Source organism: Grammomys surdaster, unplaced genomic scaffold, assembly GCF_004785775.1.
Source record: "Grammomys surdaster isolate TR1022 unplaced genomic scaffold, NIH_TR_1.0 126039, whole genome shotgun sequence".
NCBI classification, from domain to species: Eukaryota; Metazoa; Chordata; class Mammalia; order Rodentia; family Muridae; genus Grammomys; species Grammomys surdaster.
This window is the reverse complement of record NW_021620852.1, coordinates 137,791-159,014: the sequence shown is the minus strand read 5'-3', so window position 1 is coordinate 159,014 and position 21,224 is coordinate 137,791. Positions and strand designations below refer to the sequence as shown.

Genomic DNA, 21,224 nt, shown 5'->3' with positions numbered 1-21,224 from the left:
CATCACCATGTGAGATTTGCACATGGATGTGGCGAGCCATCTCTGCCTCACCCCACCTCACTTGAACCCCTGTATGCAGACACTGCCACGATGACATTTTCAAGGTGTGCCCCAGGCTCTCTTCCCTCAGGAGCTGATCAGCCACAGCTGCTGCTCTCTGTTTATTCAAGGGAAGTCTCTTCAGTTTTGTCATGTCATATGCATGACTTAGTATGGAAACATTTGCAGAGACTTGCTATGTTCTTCAGAGCATGTAATTTATGACTTTTCTGTAATTATGCATAGCTGGGAAGTTGTCCTCCTAATAGGCACAAGGCCCTGAATTCCATTCCCTGTACCAAGAAAGCATGCTTTCAGAACTCAGAATTTGCTAGTTGGGTGAAGTTAAACAAATCACATATAAAATGATCATGAAACCCTAGTTTTTTTTTTATTTTTTTTATTTTTTGTTTTTTGAGACAGGGTTTCTCTGTGTAGTCCTGGCTGTTCTGGAACTCACTCTGTAGACCAGGCTGGCCTCGAACTCAGAAATCCGCCTGCCTCTGCCTCCCAAGTGCTGGGATTAAAGGCATGTGCCACCACCACCCAGCTAACCCTAGCTTTTCTAAAGTGAGAAGCAGAATGTAACTCCTCTCCCATGACGATAGTAACACAGTCAGGTGACTTTATGTTCAAACCCATTAAAGCAGTCCATATTTATTAAGACAAGGCTTCATATATTTGCATTCTCAATTATTGAGGTATATGTCAAGTGTGACCTTCATCTACATTCCAAGCATATTCCAAAGAGCTTACATTTTTAATATCATACATTGACACAATATGAAAAAATGCTAAACATACAATATACAGATGTGTATTCTTTGATAATGTAGTGATTTAAGTTAGGTACTTTTATTGCTTATTATAAGAATTCATAAGGCACAGGGAAGAAAAAAATAAAAAGGAAATAACAAGCTTCCCTTAGCCTGAAATAACTACTCTATTGTACCAAGTTTTTCACACTTGAATATATAATGCTTTTTAATGCATCTAATTTCAATGTCATCTTTGATAGCTATCTTTTCAGTTCAACAAATTACTCTTGGATACCATGGCTGCATATATTTACACTGTTCTTGATAGTGAGTTGGAATGCTTTTATTTTCTTCAACAAGTATAAATAATAACATTTTGATGAATATATTTGTAGCTAATTGTATTTTCATACAGAAATTCCTAGGAACGAAATTGTGTGCTTTGAAGGCCATGACTATGTCAATTTTGTTATTTTTCCAATTTTGTTTTTATTGTGAACCAACTCTAATGTCCACATGGGAATTTAGAAACATCTGACCTCAGATATACTAATAAAATATGCATAAATGTTAATTCAGTTTATAACAAAATGTATGCTAATTCACTCTAGTCAACATGTTCTGTTCTTTCAAATGAGTTTAATCAAATCATATCATATTTTGTAATAAGCTTAGTTTCTATAAAACACCCACCAATCCATAGTAACCCTTATTGAGTGAGAAGTATCCACACTCCATATGCAGAAAACAGAGAAGTGGCTTTTTTTTCCAGAGAAATCAGCTACCCAGGGCCAACCACCAACCAGACCCACAAGCCCTCTGTTTATTGAAACAAACTCCCGTTATCTCCTAAGCATTCCTTCCTAAAATGATCCGAGGTCAGGCTCCCTGGAGGGGGCGAAAAACAAAGTAAGCAGAGTACAGACCAGGAAGTGTCTTCTTGTGGAAATGTCATGCTGAATTCCATTGAATTATTCAGACACTTAGAGCTCCTTATTTGCATTTATCTCTGAAGCCTTAGGGAATATCCAGTTGCTTGTTTTCTTTTTTACTCTCTGTCCCAGACACATATTCTAGGCCTTTTATGTTCTAGGCTTTTTTTCAAAGCATCTTGGTACGCCAATAAAGAAAACTATGAAAGATATCAGCCCTCATTGACTGGCATTGTAATTGTAAAAAGAAGTAATATGTAAATAGTATTAAATTCATACTATGTTATAGCATGGTATATGCTTCTAAACAAGAAGGCAAGGTAAACAGAATAAGAATGAGAGAGAAAGAGACAGCAATGAGATTACACATTCCATACAGTAACATTGGGGTCTTGTGACTTAAAGAGATGTAACTGCTGCCTGCCATCATTCACCTAGCCTGCTGGAACCAGTACTCTCCTCTATGTCACTCATTTATCATTTCCTTCCATAGTCAGTGGAAACACTAACTAGAGAATCCTAGACCCCCAAATGTGGTTGGATAACAGATTAACCCGAGCAGGAACAGGCATGCACAATGATGAAGAGGGGGCAGGCAGTACGCTCTGCAGCCGCTGCTGGAAATGTCCTGTCAGTGGTTAAGCACCATTCCTACATTCCTCACAGATTCCTGTTGAATCAGGCTTTATGCTGCCTAATGCCTTAGTCTCCACGTGGTACACAGAGGTGATTAACACCTCCAGCCCTAGTGCTCTTCATGAGGATCCCTCAAAACTCTCAGTCAGTACTCTTTATGCAGATCCCTCAATACCCACAGTCGGTGCTCTTCATGACAGACCCAGCGTATTACTAGGTAGAAACTTGAATGGCTCTTCTGCTTCTGTTTCTGTCTCTCCATAGTTTAGGAGAATTTCCCCCTTTCAGTTGCTGTTGACTGAAATCAGAGAAGGTGACCAGCAAATATAAGAAAAGTTAGGAAGCAAGTTAGTAGATAGATTGCATAAGCAATATACATAACTCAAGTTATGCCAAGTATGTGGATAGATTACATAAGCAACATACATAATTCAAGTTATGGAGCTTTAAATTTCTTCTTCTCTTACTTTCTTGCCCCATAACATTTATACTCTTAAAAGCCAATACTGAATATCTATATCTGTAGTTAGATGAGCGGCTCATGGCAGACCACACCAGACCAACCAGTTCCACGTGAGGTTTAATCAGGAGATTGGGCAAAGGTGATGGGGGTGGGAGGAGTGGGTGAGGAGAGGTCAGAGGACACTGCCTATTTACACAGATAGTGACATAGCCTCTCACAGGTAAGGGTGGAAGGTGAGCCAAGTCCATTCGGGGATTGTATGGCAGTTGCCTTGGCAACAATGTGGGGATCACATAGATGTGATGTCACTGTGTTCAGAGCCTGATACCACTAATATCATATATATATATATATATATTACATAGAGGTGATTAACACCTCCACTCCCAGTGCTCTTCATGATGGATCCCTCAAACACCCTCAGTCAGTGCTCTTCACAACAGACCCACATAATATATGTGTGTGTGTGTGTGTGTGTGTGTATATATATATATATATATATATATATATATATATATATATCCAGTAAAATTTAGGAATTGTAATTCTAATGATATATATATATATATATATATAATTTCTAATGATTTAACATTTTTTATGTGTAGCATTTCCTTGGAGCTTGAATTACCCAAATCCAGGTTTTCTCGCCATCTTTCTAGACTCATTGTTTCAAAACCATCTTAGCATCAACTTTGCTCAATTTCTGCATCACATGAAGCAGCCACAGGCTTCTCTGGGATTCATAATTCGAAATTTTCTCTAACATTAAATATTTTGGATATACTTTTATTTATTTTGTTTCTTTCCCTTGCATTTCTTTTTATTTTTTGTTTTTGTTTTCTAAATGATGAATCAGAAGTCTTCCTGCACAGCCTGTGCAAAATAAAGAACTACAGCTCTCATGTATGTAGTTGTGCTGAGTCTAAGGGGATCCACTCCTGGCGTTTCATCCCATGTCTTTTGCAGAGCACAGTGTAAGCACTCTCCTGCTGACCCCAGGACTGTTAGCATAATCAGCCTCTGTCTCACACACAGACTGGTGTGCAGCTGACTGGTAAGGTTGAAGAAGCAAAATGAGAAGGAAACAGGGGAGGGAGAGCGAATGTCCAGGGGAAGAGGTGAGAGGAGAAGCAAGGCAAGGAGGAAGAAGAAGAAATGTGCAGGGGAGAGGCAAGATGTGCAATAACCAACTCAGAAGTCTCCATTCTGCATAAAAGGAAGCAAGTGTGCACTTTGGAGATTTGCCAGTAAAATTTATGAATTGTAATTGGTAAAAGAAAGATCTCTTCCCTTATGTGACTTAGAAGAGTGATTAAATTCTCAGATGGGGACAAAATGATAATAAAATCTTATATTCACTGCCACAGTAATGCATTATACATAGGTGCCATATTTGCCTTAGAGCAATTAATTTTCTGCTCACTCTCATTGACTGATAGTTGTTGGAATGTAAGCCCATTTTTCATATCTACTAGTTACCTCCAAAAATGAGTAGTGGGTAGTTTTTATCAGAATGGTGTTTGGTGGGTTGACTGAAATGCTCACCTGCTAGATATATGTATGCACATTTTAAAATAAGGGAAAGCATTACTCAAATCTACTTTCTCATAAATTTCTATACACTGTATTAAAAAAATAAGCTATCCTGTATAATTGCACAAGAACATACTTCATGTTTCATATTAAGGATATTTTATACCACTTAAAGAAAAAAAAAATCAGATATATAATGTGTCCAAAATGGCCAAACATCATTTCTCACAACTCTGTTTCAGGAACTTTCCCTTTATTTCATGTGTGAACAATGAAATGATTGACTCCATATCCAACCTTGAGTTGCTGCTACTGTACACTTACCCAGCAAGTGTACTCTAGGGACAATCTGTGCTTTTCGATAAAGAGGCTTCCCATGGAGGTCTCAAAACAAAGGTGAGCTCTCAACCAATTCCTCACATGGCAGAGCATCCAACATCCCCAAGTGCTAACGATCCCGAAGCCTTACTGGTGCACACAGATTTGGTCTGCATAATAAATTCTAGGCATACCCAGGAGAGAGGGAGGGAAATATATTAAACGCTGAGCTGTATCTAGTCATTATGAGAATGAAAGTGTCCGTTTAGAAGCCAGAGACAATAATCGGAGGCCACACTGAAACTGCAGGTGAACTTTTTTTTTGTAAGTGTCAGGGAAAGCAGTTGCTATATTTTCATTATCTAATTACAATGATTTTTTAATAAGTCTCTGAATCCCCAAGGTGAGATTCCTGTATGAAGAATTTGGCCAAAGGAGAGACAGACCCTTCAAATCTAGAGTCAGATTTCATCTTAGACCTTAATTGAAGGTTGGTTCCTGTAAGTTAACATGTCATTCATCCATGCTCCAATGAATGACAAATGGGTCTCAATTTTAAGCAAAATAATGCCTTTATTCTTGGTATATTGGGGGGTGTGTTGTAGTTGTTCTCACTGTGACTATCCTGACATAGGAGAAACATTACAGCGATGGTTGCAGCTCTGAAAGCTACTCACAAATATCTTAACTAAGGGCTTTCTACAGCCTTATCAAACAGATGAATCCACTTTACCATCAACCCTGCCTGGGGAGCACCTGACATAAGAGTTCCTCTCAAAACAAGCAGTCTGTTCAAAATTTATGGGGTTTTGGTTTTCTTCAACACATGTGATGGTTGGTAAATAGAAACACCTTCCAAACATATCCAAGTCACTGTACATATGCCAGGACATTCCAGGAAAACAAACAGAAGTGCAGAAGACACTAACCTACACATAGATAGATGGTTAGAGTCCTTGCTAAATCCATCCATGTTGGAAAGCAGAGTGCAGGTTCTTGTTGGGAGAAAACACACAATGGAACAATTAACAGTCTATATCCCAATCCTTACTCTGTGAATAGCTATGTGTTTAAGGAGGTTGTTTAATGCACCCTGTTCTCTCATTTGTAACATGACAATAAATAATGAATATGACAATTTAGTGATGTTATGAGTGGGAGGCATTGGGACACAGTAGAGCCATAGGCAACTGTCCAATATAAATGAGATAGTGTATTCAAACTGAAATGGCATTATCTCAAACCTAACTACAGCCTGACATATATTTCTCTATAATCTATGACAATGGCTTTGACCAGCATCCTACAAATTAAGGATTTAGATACACACACACACACACACACACACACACACACACTATGTGTTATTAGTATGCTCTCCATTTTCTGCAATTAATACTGTAAAAACAATTCACATACATATGTATGTATCATTTCCATGGAGAAAGAGGGAACTAAAGACAGGTGTAGGAAAGAAAGAGAGAAAGAGAGAGAGAGAGAGAGAGAGAGAGAGAGAGAGAGAGAGGGAGGAGGAGGAAGAAGAAAAGGAGGAGGAGGAAGAGGAGGAGGAAGAGGAGGAGGAGAGAGGAGTTCCACAGGTTTTTCTCTAAGAATAGTAAGAAGGCCAGACCTTAGTGAGGTGGGTCAGATATTAATTGAATAATTCAAAGCATTATTACCAATCTACTCATGTACTAGGAAGGGAAGGTTCAATGCTGGACACATGAGCTGGTTCCTTCAATAGCATTTACTGTGGTATATCAAAGCTGAGAGGTAGACACAGAACAAGAAAGAGATATGGAAAGAAAGGAACTGATTGGGAACATGTGTTCCAAATTCTAAATCACAGCATGATTAAGTAGCTGCGATCAGTCTGCAGGGTCAGATGCAAAGGGTAAATGGGGCAATGCACACTGACCTTAGCCTCAGTTAGAGCACCACCCTTAGATCTTACCATCTTCGACATAGGTTATGAAGGAAAAAATTCTTATATTTTTCTAGATACAAACAATAATAACATTATTTTCCTACTGTTTCTTCTTTAATGAATAAAGAAGCAAAACAGTGAATACAAAAGCTGCAAGACTTCAAGTCTGCACTGTCGCCAGGGAACTGGACTAGAGAGATTCTTCTTTATAGTACTCATTTCCTTAAGAGTGCTTTCCTGTAGACATCTGTGTAGTATCAACCCCTAACTATCACCTTCCAACATGTTAGACAGAAACATTTGCCAGGTCCCCGATTCTAGAGAAAAAAAAAATGGAATACAAAGGACATAGCTCTTGCAAACAGCAGCTATGTTTAGTTAATGTCACCCAGTCTTGACTTAGTAAGAATGAAAGCAAAGGCTTTCTGGTTTCTCTTATAGCCCTCATTGCAATGTACAAACGCACACACCAAGCTAACATGACTCTAATATACATTTAATACACAATAAAGAAAGAATATAAGGCAATGAAGACTCCTCAAGACCAGCCAGGGGGTTGCTGCAGATCATAGAAACAAACTAATAAAAAAATGCTACAACCTGACTTACCATACAAAATTCATGTTGTTTCCAAAGTGGTCTGAGTTCAAGAAGACCCGTCTCAGACAGTTCACCAACATCTGTGTGAGGTGGCTCACAATTAAGTGTTTAGTTCCTTAGTAGCAAGCAAACATGCATATTGTGTCTTCCTCTGGCTTTCAGGCTAACTGGAAGTATTTTCTACAGAAAAAATGTCTCATTCTTAACCCAGAACTTATTTTAATTAATTAATTAATTTATTTATTTATTTATTTATTTACTTATTTTTTAGTCTTTATAGAAATTTGTCTAATTTTTTTCCAGAGGTTTTTTTTGAGAAAGAAAATAAATACATTGTATTTATATTAGGTAACTTCTCTTTGGAAAATACTTCTAGGAGCATGAAGTCTGGTATCAGAGGAATTGTCCCTGAAGTAAGGAGTGACTTTTCAGCTTCCTATACATAATAATCTTTACAGACTGTCATTTAATTTCTTCAAAAATGCAACTTCATAGTGGAAAAAACCCACAACAATGACAAAGACATTGAGCTGGAAAGTCATTTCCTGTTTCAAATAGATGTTATTGGGCTCGGCTGAAAATACATATAGAGGAAACAACTCTAGAAAGTTTAAATAGCTTTATTATATGAAGTGTCATTCATATTTAAAAATACATAGGTTTTTTCCCACCTGAACTGTGGTGTAGAGAGTTGTATAAATTTAACCCATTCCATCACGAATATGAAAAAGCAGAAGGGATTAGGGTCAGGGAGTGGCTTGAAGAATAGCAGTGTAGATGCCATAGTGAAATAAGCATTTTCTAACAGTCTGCAGAATGTGGAGGATGAGCCCTGGGCAGACATAGAAGACATGGCAAGGGGGTTGTTTTCGAATAGGGCAAGGGAAGATGATAAGGACCAAGGGGAAAGAAGAAAGGTTGGGAGAGAATTCATCAAATTAAAGCAACCAGTGAATAAATAGGATAAAAGAAATGAGAAATAACCTCGGGCCTTACACCAGAGGGTATGAAACACTTAGATGGAAATAGCATGCAGACACAATGGACTATTGTTCTTAGTGTTTTCTTTGCATGTGAAGTGCTAGGTAAGGTCTCTAGCATTCAATTATACCCCTAGACTCAGGCTATCTTTACTCAAAAGGAGCTTCACATCTTTCAGCTGTATTGCAGAAGAAAGATGTTGAAAAGCCCAGTTACCAGAAAGAACTGGAAAACAATAGATACCATTTCCTCTGAAGCTATTTAAGAACCACATTAAAAAATTTTCAGACAATATTGTATGTACTTCAACAACTCAACATACTAATTTTTTCCATATATAATTGAAACATGGAAAGTTTAGGCAGATTGAAAGTCATGTATCTATTTTGTTTAAAAAATATTTGTTTGGGCCCTAATATTCATTCCTGGTTAGCAAATGACATTACATATATAAGTTTTGAAATGGAAGATCAGTACATGCTATCCAAGTCATTTCTTTATTTGAGTGACAGGGAAATTTTATAAAAACTGAATAAAACTAAAAATATCCTGGTATCACTAGACTTTTCAAGACAAGAATGACATCATTTGCTTTTCTATGCTCAGAATCTGAAGTGCTGAACCACGTTCACTAAAGATAAGCTTGACAACAAACAAAAGAGAAGGACTAATAAATTAAGTAGGTAGAAAATTGACAAAAACCCTACAAAACACATGGATGGTGACTGACGGCGAATTGACAACAGAATCTATTAATTAACAAAGCTATTACATTATTATAAAACTTTTGGCTTTCATGCTAACATTTATATCTAAATCTATATCTCTAACTTCTCAGAAAAACCAGCCTGGCCACCTATAGACAAATTAGTATAGTTTTCTGAAAGGTGTGTGTGTATAGTGTGTGTGTGTGTGTTGGTGTGATTTTTAGCAGTGGATCCTACCACTGAGCTACATCTTCAGCTGTCACTTATTTCCAATGGACTTTTAATCATCTTAGAATTTCCAGCCTTTTGAATCTAGCTTTAGAATCCATATACGTTCCAGGGTAGGCAGAGAACTTCAGAGCTCACTGACACAATACAATTATCACATCACCCAGGGCTGACACGAGGATAATAGAGAGAGACCTATCAAGCACTTAGGTGGTATTTTAATATGCATAAAGTCTGATTACATTTTCTAAATGAGTGATATTTTTCCCATCACTTAGGAATCATGGCTTCTTAAGAGGATCATCTGAAGATTCAAAATTCGCAAAACAAGATCTGAAGCAAATTCTTCCTTTCTTATGTTACTGTGCAAGTCAGAAATGGGTGGGGATGGTGGATCCAGATGTTCTCTGGTACAAGAGCTAACAATGGAGTTTACATGGTTACACTGTTGCATTTAAGTAGTTATGCACTTACACTCACAATGCCCAGTGACTAGACTTGGGCACAGACACTAAATCTCTGTCTCTTTAAGAGAAGGTTCTGGAGCGATTTTTCTTTATCCTGAGAAGAGGAGGCAACATGCTTATGAAATGGAGATGCTGTTGCTCAGAGTCTGTGCGGACCCTGAGTTTACAAGGAGATATTTCCTGCTCTTAGCTATCCAGAATTTTCTGTCTGGAACCTGCTATTTAGAGTTTGATTTGTCATTTAGTGTTTGGCTTCCTTTCTCATAAACGATGAATGCCTACTTCTTACTAAACTTCAAACATATTACAAACCATTTTATAACTATTTCAGTTTTTCACAGATCATAGAGGAAGACAAAAATGTTTGATTCTTACTGGGGGAAAATGATTTAAAAGTTCTCTCAGACATCCAGTTTTCCATAAGAAGTTAAAACTGAAAGCATCTTGGACCAATAGCTGCAGAGAGTGCTCGGGAATGGGCTGGGAGGGGAGGAGGCACCTTCATGACACTAGCCTTAGCAGTTACATCTCCCTCATCCTCAGTGAACATCTGCTGATTAGGCAAATGCTCTTCCAGGAGGCATTGGGCAACCTCTTGGGAAACTAGGCAAGGTAACAAGGAACAGTTTTAGTCCTCTAAATTCAGAGAGCTAACCCAGACTCCCCAGAACATATACAAAGTTGCACCCATGCCAACAATAAAAGATACCTCCTAAAAAGAAAAAACAAGCAGCCAGGTGGCCAACACTGATTCTACTCCTCTATTACAAGGGCATGGTCCTTACAGTAATTTCACAACCTTGCCCATAATTATTATCACTTGATCAACTTAGGAATCCTGCTCAGTGGTACTTCATGGTGCGTACACTGTCTATAGTCCGGACACCGGAGAGGCAGACACAGGACGACTGTTGTAAGAACAAGACTAGCCTCATCTACATGGTAATTTCCACTCATGCAAAGTTACATAGCAAGAACCTGTCTCATATCTCTGTCTGTCTGTCTGTCTGTCTGTCTGTCTGTCTGTGTCTCTCTCTGTCTCTGTCTCTCTCTGTCTCTGCCTCTCTCTCTGTCTCTCTCTCTCTCTCTCTCTCTCTCTCTCTCTCTCTCTCTCTCTCTCTGAACAAATTACTTGAAGTAACATGTATTATTTTCAGCCCCCATTTGGAAGTTAAGTTCTCATCAATAGAACGTATATATTTTTAGATTATAATCATCATAAACAAATATCTCCACAATTTAATTTAAAAATAAACATGTAATACTCTTCAAATCCTAAACATATCCGTTGTTATAGTTCATGTATCATGAAAATTGGGGATTTTATTTTTAAAAATGAGAGATTAATGTATGGGGGGATGAGCATGTTGCCTTCACACATCCACAAAGTGACTTAGAGACATGCTTATGCTTGGTGGCACCGGAAAGGCTTGTTCTTGGTGTCTGCCTTTTCTATACTGTCCCCACAGAAAATGAAAATGAAATTCCTTTTTGAAGAAGGAATAAAGTCGAAAGAAAATTGCAACCTCAAAGGAGCCTTACTTCTCAGAGTTTAGTTTGATAGAATCGTCACTACCACATCTTGACCTCTTTTTTATTGGAGTCAACAGTGCCATGTAGATAATACAAATGTGGACAACATGAATAGCGTACGGAACACGAATTAAAGCTCAAACACAAGGGAGCTGAAGGGAGATCTTGGGTTTTGGCGCTTTAATTATAGACCTGGTCATTTCTATGGAAACATAAATACAGAAAATCACCATCCTCTTACTGCATAATAAGGCCTGTTAAAACTGATTGCTAATGAAAAATGTAGCAACACTCAGATATATGGGAGTTAAATCCAAGTTTCGACAAGAGAGAGGGGGAAAGATAATTCTGTTAGATTGTAATGCTCTGCTAGGCTTGGTGACGCATTCCTCTAAAGCCAGCGCTAGGAGAGGGCAGGAAGATTGGCAGTTCCGGGACAGCCTACGCTGTGTGTAGGGAGATCCTGTCTCAAAAACATAAAAGCCAGATATGCAGCTCAGTGGCACCACGTTTGCCTGTCAAGGACAAGGTTCTGACTTCAATCCCCAGTAAACCTCCTCCTTAGACCCACAAAAAAGCTTAAAAGATGACCCAGGCCTTAAAAATCTCAGATAAGTGTATTTTCTGGTCTCATCTGAGTACCAGACTCAAAGCTCTACAGAAACTAAGATGCCCTGTTAGGGTTGCCAGAAGAAACCACAGGATGCAAAGCAAGGATGATTTGGGCAAATTAAAGGGGAAATGTCCTTTCACTAATATGGGTTTCTCATGATTTACTGGAGAAATAATCTTTGAGTGCACTACAGCATATCCAAATGATTTAACCATATTATGTGTACCAGGTGTGTAAATCGCATAGGAAAGCAAATCTTCTGTTCATTTTCTACCTCTAGTCCCAAGACCTTGAAGAGGCCTGGGAAGCCCCCAGGTCCCTTTGAATGGGACCTAACCAACCCTCTGAACCGGGCCTGGGAACTACAGGGCTCTGTCTGTCTGGGTGTTCCCACGCTCAGTCCGGGTGAGGAGGCCGCAGCGACCCCAAGGGGCTTGATCACGCGGCCACGCCCCGGCCTACCCTCCTCTCCTGGTCCGGGCTCCGGAGCGTGGGAGCGGAGACCGGAGGATGCGCACCACGACCCTTCTGGGAGCAGCCAGGGAAGTGGGCGCGGGCGCGGTGCCAACGCGCGGCCCCGGGAGCGGGGCTGTTCACTTACTTGATGTCTTCCCACACCTCGGGACCGTAATTGCGGATCACCAGCAGCTCCAGGGCATGGTTCACGAAACCGTACTGCAGGGCAGAGAAAGACAGCGGTCAGGGACTCGCGCCTTGCGACCCTATTCACCCTTCCACCCTATTCCTCTGACCTGTCATTCGCCTTCTGGCTACGCTTTCGGGGTACCCTACCCTAAAAGAGGGGATCTACAGGATCTTTGAATTCTCATCGCCACCTCCACCCTCCCCCATCTTCTTACCCCTGCTCACCTGTCACCGTGGTGCAACAGGGGCAGCACAGGAACCTGAGCCCTGAACCTCCCACACTACCTGGCCCGCGGAACCCAGAATCTCCTGAAATCGGAGACTGGGGTTGAGCGGTGGTTCCCCCTGAGACCCAGAGCACTCCAGCAGATCAAATGGCCCCACCTCCCACCAAAGGCGCTGTTCCTCGCGGCCCTCCGCTCTATATACCCTGGGCTTGCTTCTGCAGCGCAGCCCGTCAAGGTCCACCGGCCAAGGTGTGAGGTTCTGCTGACTGTCCTGACAGCACTCACCATGGTGTCCACGCCCGGAGCCTGAGAGGCAGCCTCCAGGCAAGAGTACCGCGGAAGGGACCCAGACAGCGACTACAGCGGCGACAGTGCACCCAGACCAGCACGGAGCTGGAGCTAGGGCATCAGTCTCGGCCAACTCTGATTGCCACCTCTTGTCAGCCAATGGCGAGTGGAGCCGCAGGAGGCTGGGCGCTGTTTCTTCCCATATCTTAACCAATCAGAGACAGAGGAGGGAATTCAGATGGGCTCAGAGCTACTGTGCTTAAACATTTTCCCGCCCCAGTCTGGTGACAAGTCATTCTTTTGAGGTCTTAAGGCAGATAGAGTAGAGCCAGCTGTGCTCCTTCCAGCATGGACAGGGATATTGTTGTCATCCTAGCAAATCTGTTCTAACCCAGAAGTCTACCCTCGGGCTTGTGTGTATATATGTATGTTTGCGTGTGCACGTGCCTGTATCCAGTGTTGATCAGCATCACCATATTTACTGTAGTTATGCACAGAAACATATCCTCTGTCGCTTTACCTAGCAACAGCTGGCAAACAGTTAATCCTGCAAAATTAACATTTTACTTTTAGTCAATGAAGTTAATAATCAAGTGCACAAACTAAGATGTTTTGTAATATACAAGAGGTTTAGCAACTGTGTTAGACTTTTTTGTCATTGAGACAAAATATCTGACATTAATCAGAGGAATTTATTTTTTGCCTGTGGTTTCAGAGGTATGTCGTTTTTGTTTCCATTGCCTTGGAGCTTGTAGGGAGGCACAGCTCCACAGTGGCTGAGCAAATGTCCGAGGCTGTTCCGTTCATTACAGAGACATACAGATGGGCCTGGTAGAGGCTACAGCTCCCAAGGACACCCACAGTGGTCTACTTTCAAACTCCTAAAAGGTTTCCAGAAGTTTCCAACATGCTACTTCCAGCTGAGGAGTATGCTTTCAAGTATCTGAGCTTCTTGAAGGACACTTCATGTGCAAACATAATTGGGAACAAAATGTTAAGCCATCTCTGTCTGTCTGTGAACTGCACAGGACACACCGTATTACAACCCAGAAGTCAGGATTCCAGAAGATTTAGATTTGTTTTGTGTTTCTGGTCTGTCTATCTATCTATCTATCTATCTATCTATCTATCTATCTATCTATCTATCTATCTATCTATTGGCCAAGTACAAAATGTGTGACCATTTAATCCCCCTCCAGTCTTTCTTTCTTCCTTTCTTCCTCTCTTTCTTTTCTTTCTTTCTACCTATCTTTCTTTCTTTCTTTCTTTCTTTCTTTCTTTCTTTCTTTCTTTCCTTCTTCCTTCATATATATATATATACATATTTGTATATATACCCGATATTTGTTTGTATATATACCTGACATCTCCCTCTCTCTCTCTCTCTCTCTCTCTCTCTCTCTCTCTCTCTCTCTCTCTCCCCCTTTTTTTCACTAAACCTTTACTAATTTTTATTCTGTTCACAAGATACCACAAAGATACCATATGATTCTGAGGACCAAGAGAGTTCTCAACAGCCATACAGAGCCCCCAAAGGGTAACAACACTTCTGTGACCACTAACTCAGTGACAGCACTGTTGACTGAAGAGAAGGAGTACAGATGCAAGACTAGGAAGTGACTTATGGCTTACTCCCAGAAACATTATGTTGCATTCTTCTCTGCAAGTTCCAAGCTGAGGAGAATCAGTTAAAAGGGGAAGTAGGAACCTAGGAAAGGACTTGGATAACCCCAAAGCCAACACTGTTTGCTGATCAATCTGATGGATGAAAATAAGCAGGAAGTAGAATGGCTTTTAGTAGAATGTCAGCTGAAGGGAGGGACTCATATTTTCAGCTAATAGAAATAATTTTATTTGGGCAATTTAAAATTGATAATATTTGGTTTCATAAAAATAATTTACTTGGGGGGGGGGAAGATCTCCTGTCCCACTCTAGCCAGAATAAAAGACACAGTGTCTTAGTTATGGTTTTATTGCTGTGAACAGACACCATGACCAAGACAACTCTTATACGGACAACATTTAATTGGAGCTGGCTTTTATAGGTTCAGAGATTCAGTCCATTATCATCAAGGTGGGAGTATGGCCACATCCAGGCACTCATGGTGCAGGAGGAGCTGAGAGTTCTACCTCTTCATCTGAGAACAGCTAGAAGACTGGCTTCCAGACAACTAGGACAAGGGGCTTAAAGCCCACAGTGACACATCTACTCCAACAAGGCTGCACCTCCAACTAATGCCACTCCTTGGGCTAGGCATACTCAAGCCACAACACACAGAATCTCAGTATTTTTATTAACAGGGTGTAAGCCTAAACTGTGAAGATTGTGAGTTATTCTATCCTACATCCCAGCTATACACCCATGTTACTTGACAATTGAGTCTTGCTCTGTTTGCTCTACACTGTGTATATCCTCTGGGAGATTTTCTATTTGCCACATGCTCATGCTCCATCCTCATGATCCATCCTGCCTCATGATGACCTCCTTACCTTACCTTTTTCCTTCTCTTCATGATCTCTACCTGAGATGCCTTCACACACACACACACACACACACACACACACTTGATTTCAATTCTACCTTCCTCTTTCTCATGTCTGGTCACAGGGTCTAGCCTTTTTTTTAACTAATAAGAGATTATTGGGGAGCATTCTTTATAGCATGTTGGTCAATCCAATGCCCATGTTCAAATGGCAATCTGATCTTGGGGCACAGAACTCAGCATCTGAATTCACAGTGCAGAAGACCAACCCCCAAAAGGAATATTATGTATAAGGCTTTTCAAATCAATGTGAGAGTGACAAGCCTTGTTGAGAACATAGGGGTACGTTTAGGGACACTCTCAGGTCTGTGCATATGCTTTACCAATGATAATACTTTTCTTTTTTCTGCACTGCAATCAAGATTTACAGAGCAGCATGTTGTCATGTGAACCAGTATTTATACTATGACTTGCTTCAGTTCACATGCTTCTTTTTTTTTTTTATTAATTTCTTTTTTTTTTGAACATGAAATGCTTTTTTATAGCATGTTTTACAAGGGGAGGGGGTAAGAGGGTCCAGGTGGTGGAAAAGTACAAAATCTTCTTGGCCTGTGCCTTGAAACACGTCATGGTCTATATGGTACACTGCCTTGAATTATGATCTACCTGTAGTTCTTCAGAAGATATGGTACACTGCTTGAGTTATGGTCTCCCTGCTATTCTTAAGAAGACATGGTACTCTGCTTTGAGTCTATATGCAGTTGCTAAGCAGGATCTTGCAGTTGCCAAGCTTCAGAGGACATTGTGCAGGTGGGGAAAGGTAGGGGGTAAGGGTAAGGGCGAGGGTCCTGGCTTCTGGCATCTCCCCCTTCTCTGTTTAGTTAGAGAAGGCATCTTATGTTCAATCCCAACTATGTGAGTTTTGAATTTGGATGTCTAATTATGGGGGGTCTTAGACAAGTTCACAACCCCAAAACACTGATGTGAGACGAGTCACATCGATGGTCGAAGGCTTTAGGCTGTCGACGATGGGCAACGTCAAGGGACTCTGATGTGGGTGAAAGGAGGGTGAGGGCCCTGTCTTAGGCCATGTAGGCTGCACCCACTCCCAGCACCACGCACTCCTTTTCGGCTGCATTGGGTGGGCCCCTGGGAAGTGGACCTACAATAATCCCGTCATTGGGCTAACTCACAGCCATCCTAGTCTCTTGTAAATGTTCAAGTTACCAACCATTTGTCAGTTTGGGGTGTAATATTGTCATAAAGGAAGGCTCCCCAACGTTAGTGGCCATATCAAGGGCGGCCTTGGTTTAGGAAAAAGCCAATTTTTGTTGTGGTGATCAAGAGGCCAAGCTCTCTAGCGAGAGAAACGAGGGCAAAGCCAGGCATAGCAGGAACCCTTCTGGAGGGCGTGGAAGTCTAGGGGTCGACCGTAGGGGGAGGCAGGGGAGCTGGCAGCTGTGTCAGTCTCCTGCGGAGTCACTTCTGGATCCTCTTCAATTTTCAGCTGATGGTAATGAACTTCAACCGTCTTCTTGATGGCAGCATCAACCTGGTTCCGTGGACGACAGGTCGCGGGCGACGATCTCTGTCTCGTTCAATCTTGATGTCGTGCACACATCCTCTCAATGAGGGTCCGTCCAGAGGGGTCCGTGCCTAGAGCCCCACGTCTGGGTGCCACTTGACCCGACCGGTGGGTCCTAGTTATTCGTAGCAATGTGCTTCTTAAAAATACAAATGATCCTTATTCACACAGATTGTGTTTGAGTTAAGACAACATGCTTAAATCTCATACCAGCATTACAGAGTACACAAACCAGATTCTCCATCCCTTCCCTGATTCTCACTTGAGCTCAAGAAGCAGTAGCCAATGTCAACAGAACAAAGTGGACCCAGATGTGTGTTATTCCATTAATCCATGTGAAAGAAAGTCAGTCCACTCTGGGGTCTGTCTTAATTCATTATCTTCTAAATTAAATGTATTCAGCTGCTCTTATCTATTTCTTCTTTGGAATTGATTACCTTCAGTTTTATTCTAGCCAAGAGACTATTTAAAATGCCCATAAATAATTGATTTTTAAGAACAGACTCACTCTTTAAGTGTCCTGTGGAAATCAGTGGTTTTTTTCCATCTGAATGAACGTTAAGACTGACTTCCAGGAAGAAAAGAATTACTCACATGGAAAAACATCAGAGTTGACAGAACTGAGTCAGGCAATACTGAGCTAGCATTTATTATGGGAGACAGAATAAGATCCTATCTTGTCAAATGTCTATACCTGCATCTCCATGGCCTATGAATTTATCAAATGACACAGCAAAAGGCAGGTAGAAAAAATGTGATTATTTCAAGAACACTGATATGGGGACATTGTTCTAAAGTATTGAAATTGACTCAAAATTTCAAAAGAGAGTTTTAAAATAAAGGTAGGAACAGTAGTTTGAAGAGGCTGTGAACCAACAGACACAGGTGATGTCTGTATGTCTGGAGTTGATTAACTCTAGTTATTCCCCCGTAAAAGTAGCCTAGATGACACTTTGGTTTTAGGAGGTCTGGTCTGTATAATTATAAAATAAAAAATCCTGTTTTCATAAGCCACCAAAGTTATGGAATTTATTGTAGTAGTATTAGGACACTAAGAGAGAAGCCAGTAATTTGTTTCTGAAGCAAATTCTGAAATAGTTCTGAGAGCGTGCATGGGCTGAATGTATATACCCCCCTAAAATTTATATACTAAATCCAGGAGACCCAATATGATGGTATTTGTGGTCCATGGCAGGTAAGTGGATTAAGAGGAAAGCTTGAAAGCAGGACTTACAAGATGTGACAAGAGTTTACATAAGATAAGAGAGACTAAGCTTTTTCTTCACTGTGTAAGAGCGATACATGAATAAGCAAGTGTATTTACTACTTTTCTGTTACTGTGATGACATATAATCGAGATAATTTATAGAAGTAAGAATTTATATAGACTTATTGTTGCAGAGGGAGAGACCATAATGGCGGGAGAAGTATAGCAGAAGGCACCTAGACCAGGAAGTTGTGAGTTCACATCTTCAATCATAAACCTGAAGAATTAATTGAAAGTGGGTGAAGGCTATAAATTTTCTAAGTCCACTCCTACAGATGTACATCCTTCAGCAAGACTTTACCACTCTATAACCTTTCTAAACAGAGCTACCAATCACCGAATCAGATGTTCAAAAATGTATAATAGTTATTTCTTAAACCAGCAGCACATTCGGGCCCTCACCAGGAACTAAATTTTCCATCATTGTGGTCTTGGACTTCCAGCCTCAGGACTGATGAGCAATAGGGTATCTATAGATTATGTCTATAGGATGTCTAGCAACAGTCCAAGCTATGATCCTAAAACCGGTGTGCAGACTATATTTCCAGCTAAATATTTCAGAATGTCAATATCAGCAGAACTTCTTCATACATAACTCTCATAACTGCATCGAATTCCTAGTTTCTAGCTGACCTTGTGTTTTGTTGAAAAAATGACCACATTATTATTAGAAGTCACTTCTCTAATAGAGAAACACGTTTTCCTATTTTTTCAAAAGTTTGTCTCTCTAGGATGGTCAGGGATTTTTCTTTTCTTTTTTCTTTTTGGCTTTTTCATCATAGTTCTACATAAGAACACTGAATAAAGTAAAACAACTAGAGATTATGAACATTATTACGTAGCTTTCAAAGCTACATAGACTTAAAAGATAGTGAGAAAAGCATAAACTGTATATAAATTCTACTTACCTTAGTAGAAGTATTATAAAAATAAAGAAATCAGGTCAGTGTGCTGTATGGATTACAACATCTGAAGGAATTATATAGAGGAGTGTTTAATCCAACAACATGTCTGCTCTTGCAAGGGATCACATCCAAAGACCTACTAGGTCTGTGTGATCTGGCTGGAATGCAGACATGCCACATACCTTTAATCCCTCTGACTGGAATACAGACACACCATGAGTATACACATTTAAGGTAAAGTTGGCAGCCAAATTTCAAAGTGACAGCTAATTGAGGGGCAGACAAAGTGAGGAATCAGAGAAAGACTTGACAGAATGTGTCAGTGATAAGATATGCCAGCTCTCAGGTGACAGGAATGAGAGAGTAGTTAAAGAGCAGTGAGGGAAAGTACAGTGGAGTTCAGTTCACAAGAGTTCAGTTCAGTTCAGTTAGGTTCAGTTCAGTTAAGAGTGGTTGAGTTTAGAGCAGTTCAGTTCATGAAGTTCAGAGGAAGTCTTTCCAAGCTGAGCAATTCAGACAGAAACCAAGAGAAGCTAACTTGAATCAGCTTGGAGAGGAGTTTGAACCAAAACAGTTGAGTTGAACCAGTCAACCAGAGTTCAGAAAGAGGTAGAAAGGGTGTGTTTATTCAGTAGTAAGTATCTGAGGCTAAAGCATTCTGGGCCTAGGTTAGCAGATAGAGGCTGGAAGCTGAAGCTTTCAGGGTCCAGGATTGCAGAAGATTAGATTATATGGAGGCTAGAAGTGTCCAGGCCTAGACTTAGGGATAGTTAGATAGAAGCACTCTGGGCTCAGTCCAAACTGTGTATTCATAAAGCATTGGCACAGGTCTTATCACTTCAACTGAGAAAATAAAAGCAATATTTACATTTACAGACTTGGGAGTCACATTTAATGTGGAGACTGTAATATTTAATAATTACTTTTTGAATTAGGTTTAAGCAAACAGTAACCATAAAGTGAAAGGCTAAAAGAAAAGGGGGAGGCCATATGTAAGGTGTCTTTTCTAAGACAGGGAAATCATCCAGTGGAGATGAGGCATGTTTCTAAAATAAACCATGAATGAAGATGAGAATTGTCACTTGTTCTGTGTGACAGTAAAGGTTTACTGATTATGTAAATATCTATAAATGCAGGAGAGCCCTATCAGCAACCAATTGTCTTTTCTAGAGCCCATATCTCTCTTTACTCCTCAAGCGTATAGCTCAGCAATGAGCTAAACATGAATTACTCAACTTTACCCCAGATTGAGGCCCCTGTTTCTGGTATGGCATTTGGGGCATATTTATCTCTTCTCTTCTAGCCTCAGCATATTGACCTTTGATTATCTTTATCATAATCTACAGAGTCTAGAAGAGAGTAAGCAAGACAGAAAGCATCTAAGGAGGCTTGATGTACCATGCTCCACTTAATACACTCATGATCTAAGACACATGATATACTGAAATGGTTTCCAGGTAACACACATAGTTATGGAAATCCCAGCAGTCAACCATGTTTGCCATCTAGTAGGGCACTCATCCTTGGTGAGAGACACTGAAATAGACTCCTTGAGTTGAAAATTGATTTTAAAAACTCCTTTAGAGTTTTATTTAAAAAGCAGACTTCTGTGAGCCACGGAGAGTTTGATTACTAGATAGGTGGTGGTTTTGAGGAATAGCGTGCATTAAAAGGCATACTTGAAAGGCATGCAGTGACTTTCAAGTAAATGGATTAAATGTAAGGTAACTATTTAGTTTCCTGTCTTCCTCTCACCTGATGTCAATAATGAAAAGTTAATGAGATTCAATGTACAGAAAACTCTCTGTGAAATTCTCCTAGTTCCCTAGCTATGTTGACTTAGCTTCAGGAAGATTCTTTAGACTATTTCCAAATAGTGCATACTAAAGTCCCTTAAGTGCTTGGCCACACTCCCATTCTTTATGCCAAATTCCTTCTGAAAAGTTATTCTCAGTTGCAGCTAGGTAGTTGAGGCAGCCAGACTACAAGAGCTGGTTGTCTAGAAACAGATTCATTTTTCATTAAGTCTATGGGAAGAGGAGGAAAGAAATTTTGCATTCCCTTCTTAAGGCATGCTGAGGCCAAT

At 40.3% G+C, this 21,224-nt stretch overlaps 1 protein-coding gene across 1 annotated transcript in view; it reads right to left on the bottom strand.

Annotated features, from left to right (window-relative positions):
• Window positions 1-13,035, bottom strand: part of Gucy1b1 (guanylate cyclase 1 soluble subunit beta 1) — a 43,543-nt gene extending 30,508 nt beyond the window's left edge. The window contains exons 1-2 of the mRNA XM_028754921.1: window positions 12,896-13,035; window positions 12,340-12,413 (exon numbers count right to left, since the gene is read on the bottom strand). Coding sequence (XP_028610754.1) covers window positions 12,340-12,413; window positions 12,896-12,898 — 77 coding nt within the window. The 5' untranslated portion in view covers window positions 12,899-13,035. The remainder of the gene's footprint in view (window positions 1-12,339; window positions 12,414-12,895) is intronic.
• Window positions 13,036-21,224: the final 8,189 nt, after the last annotated feature.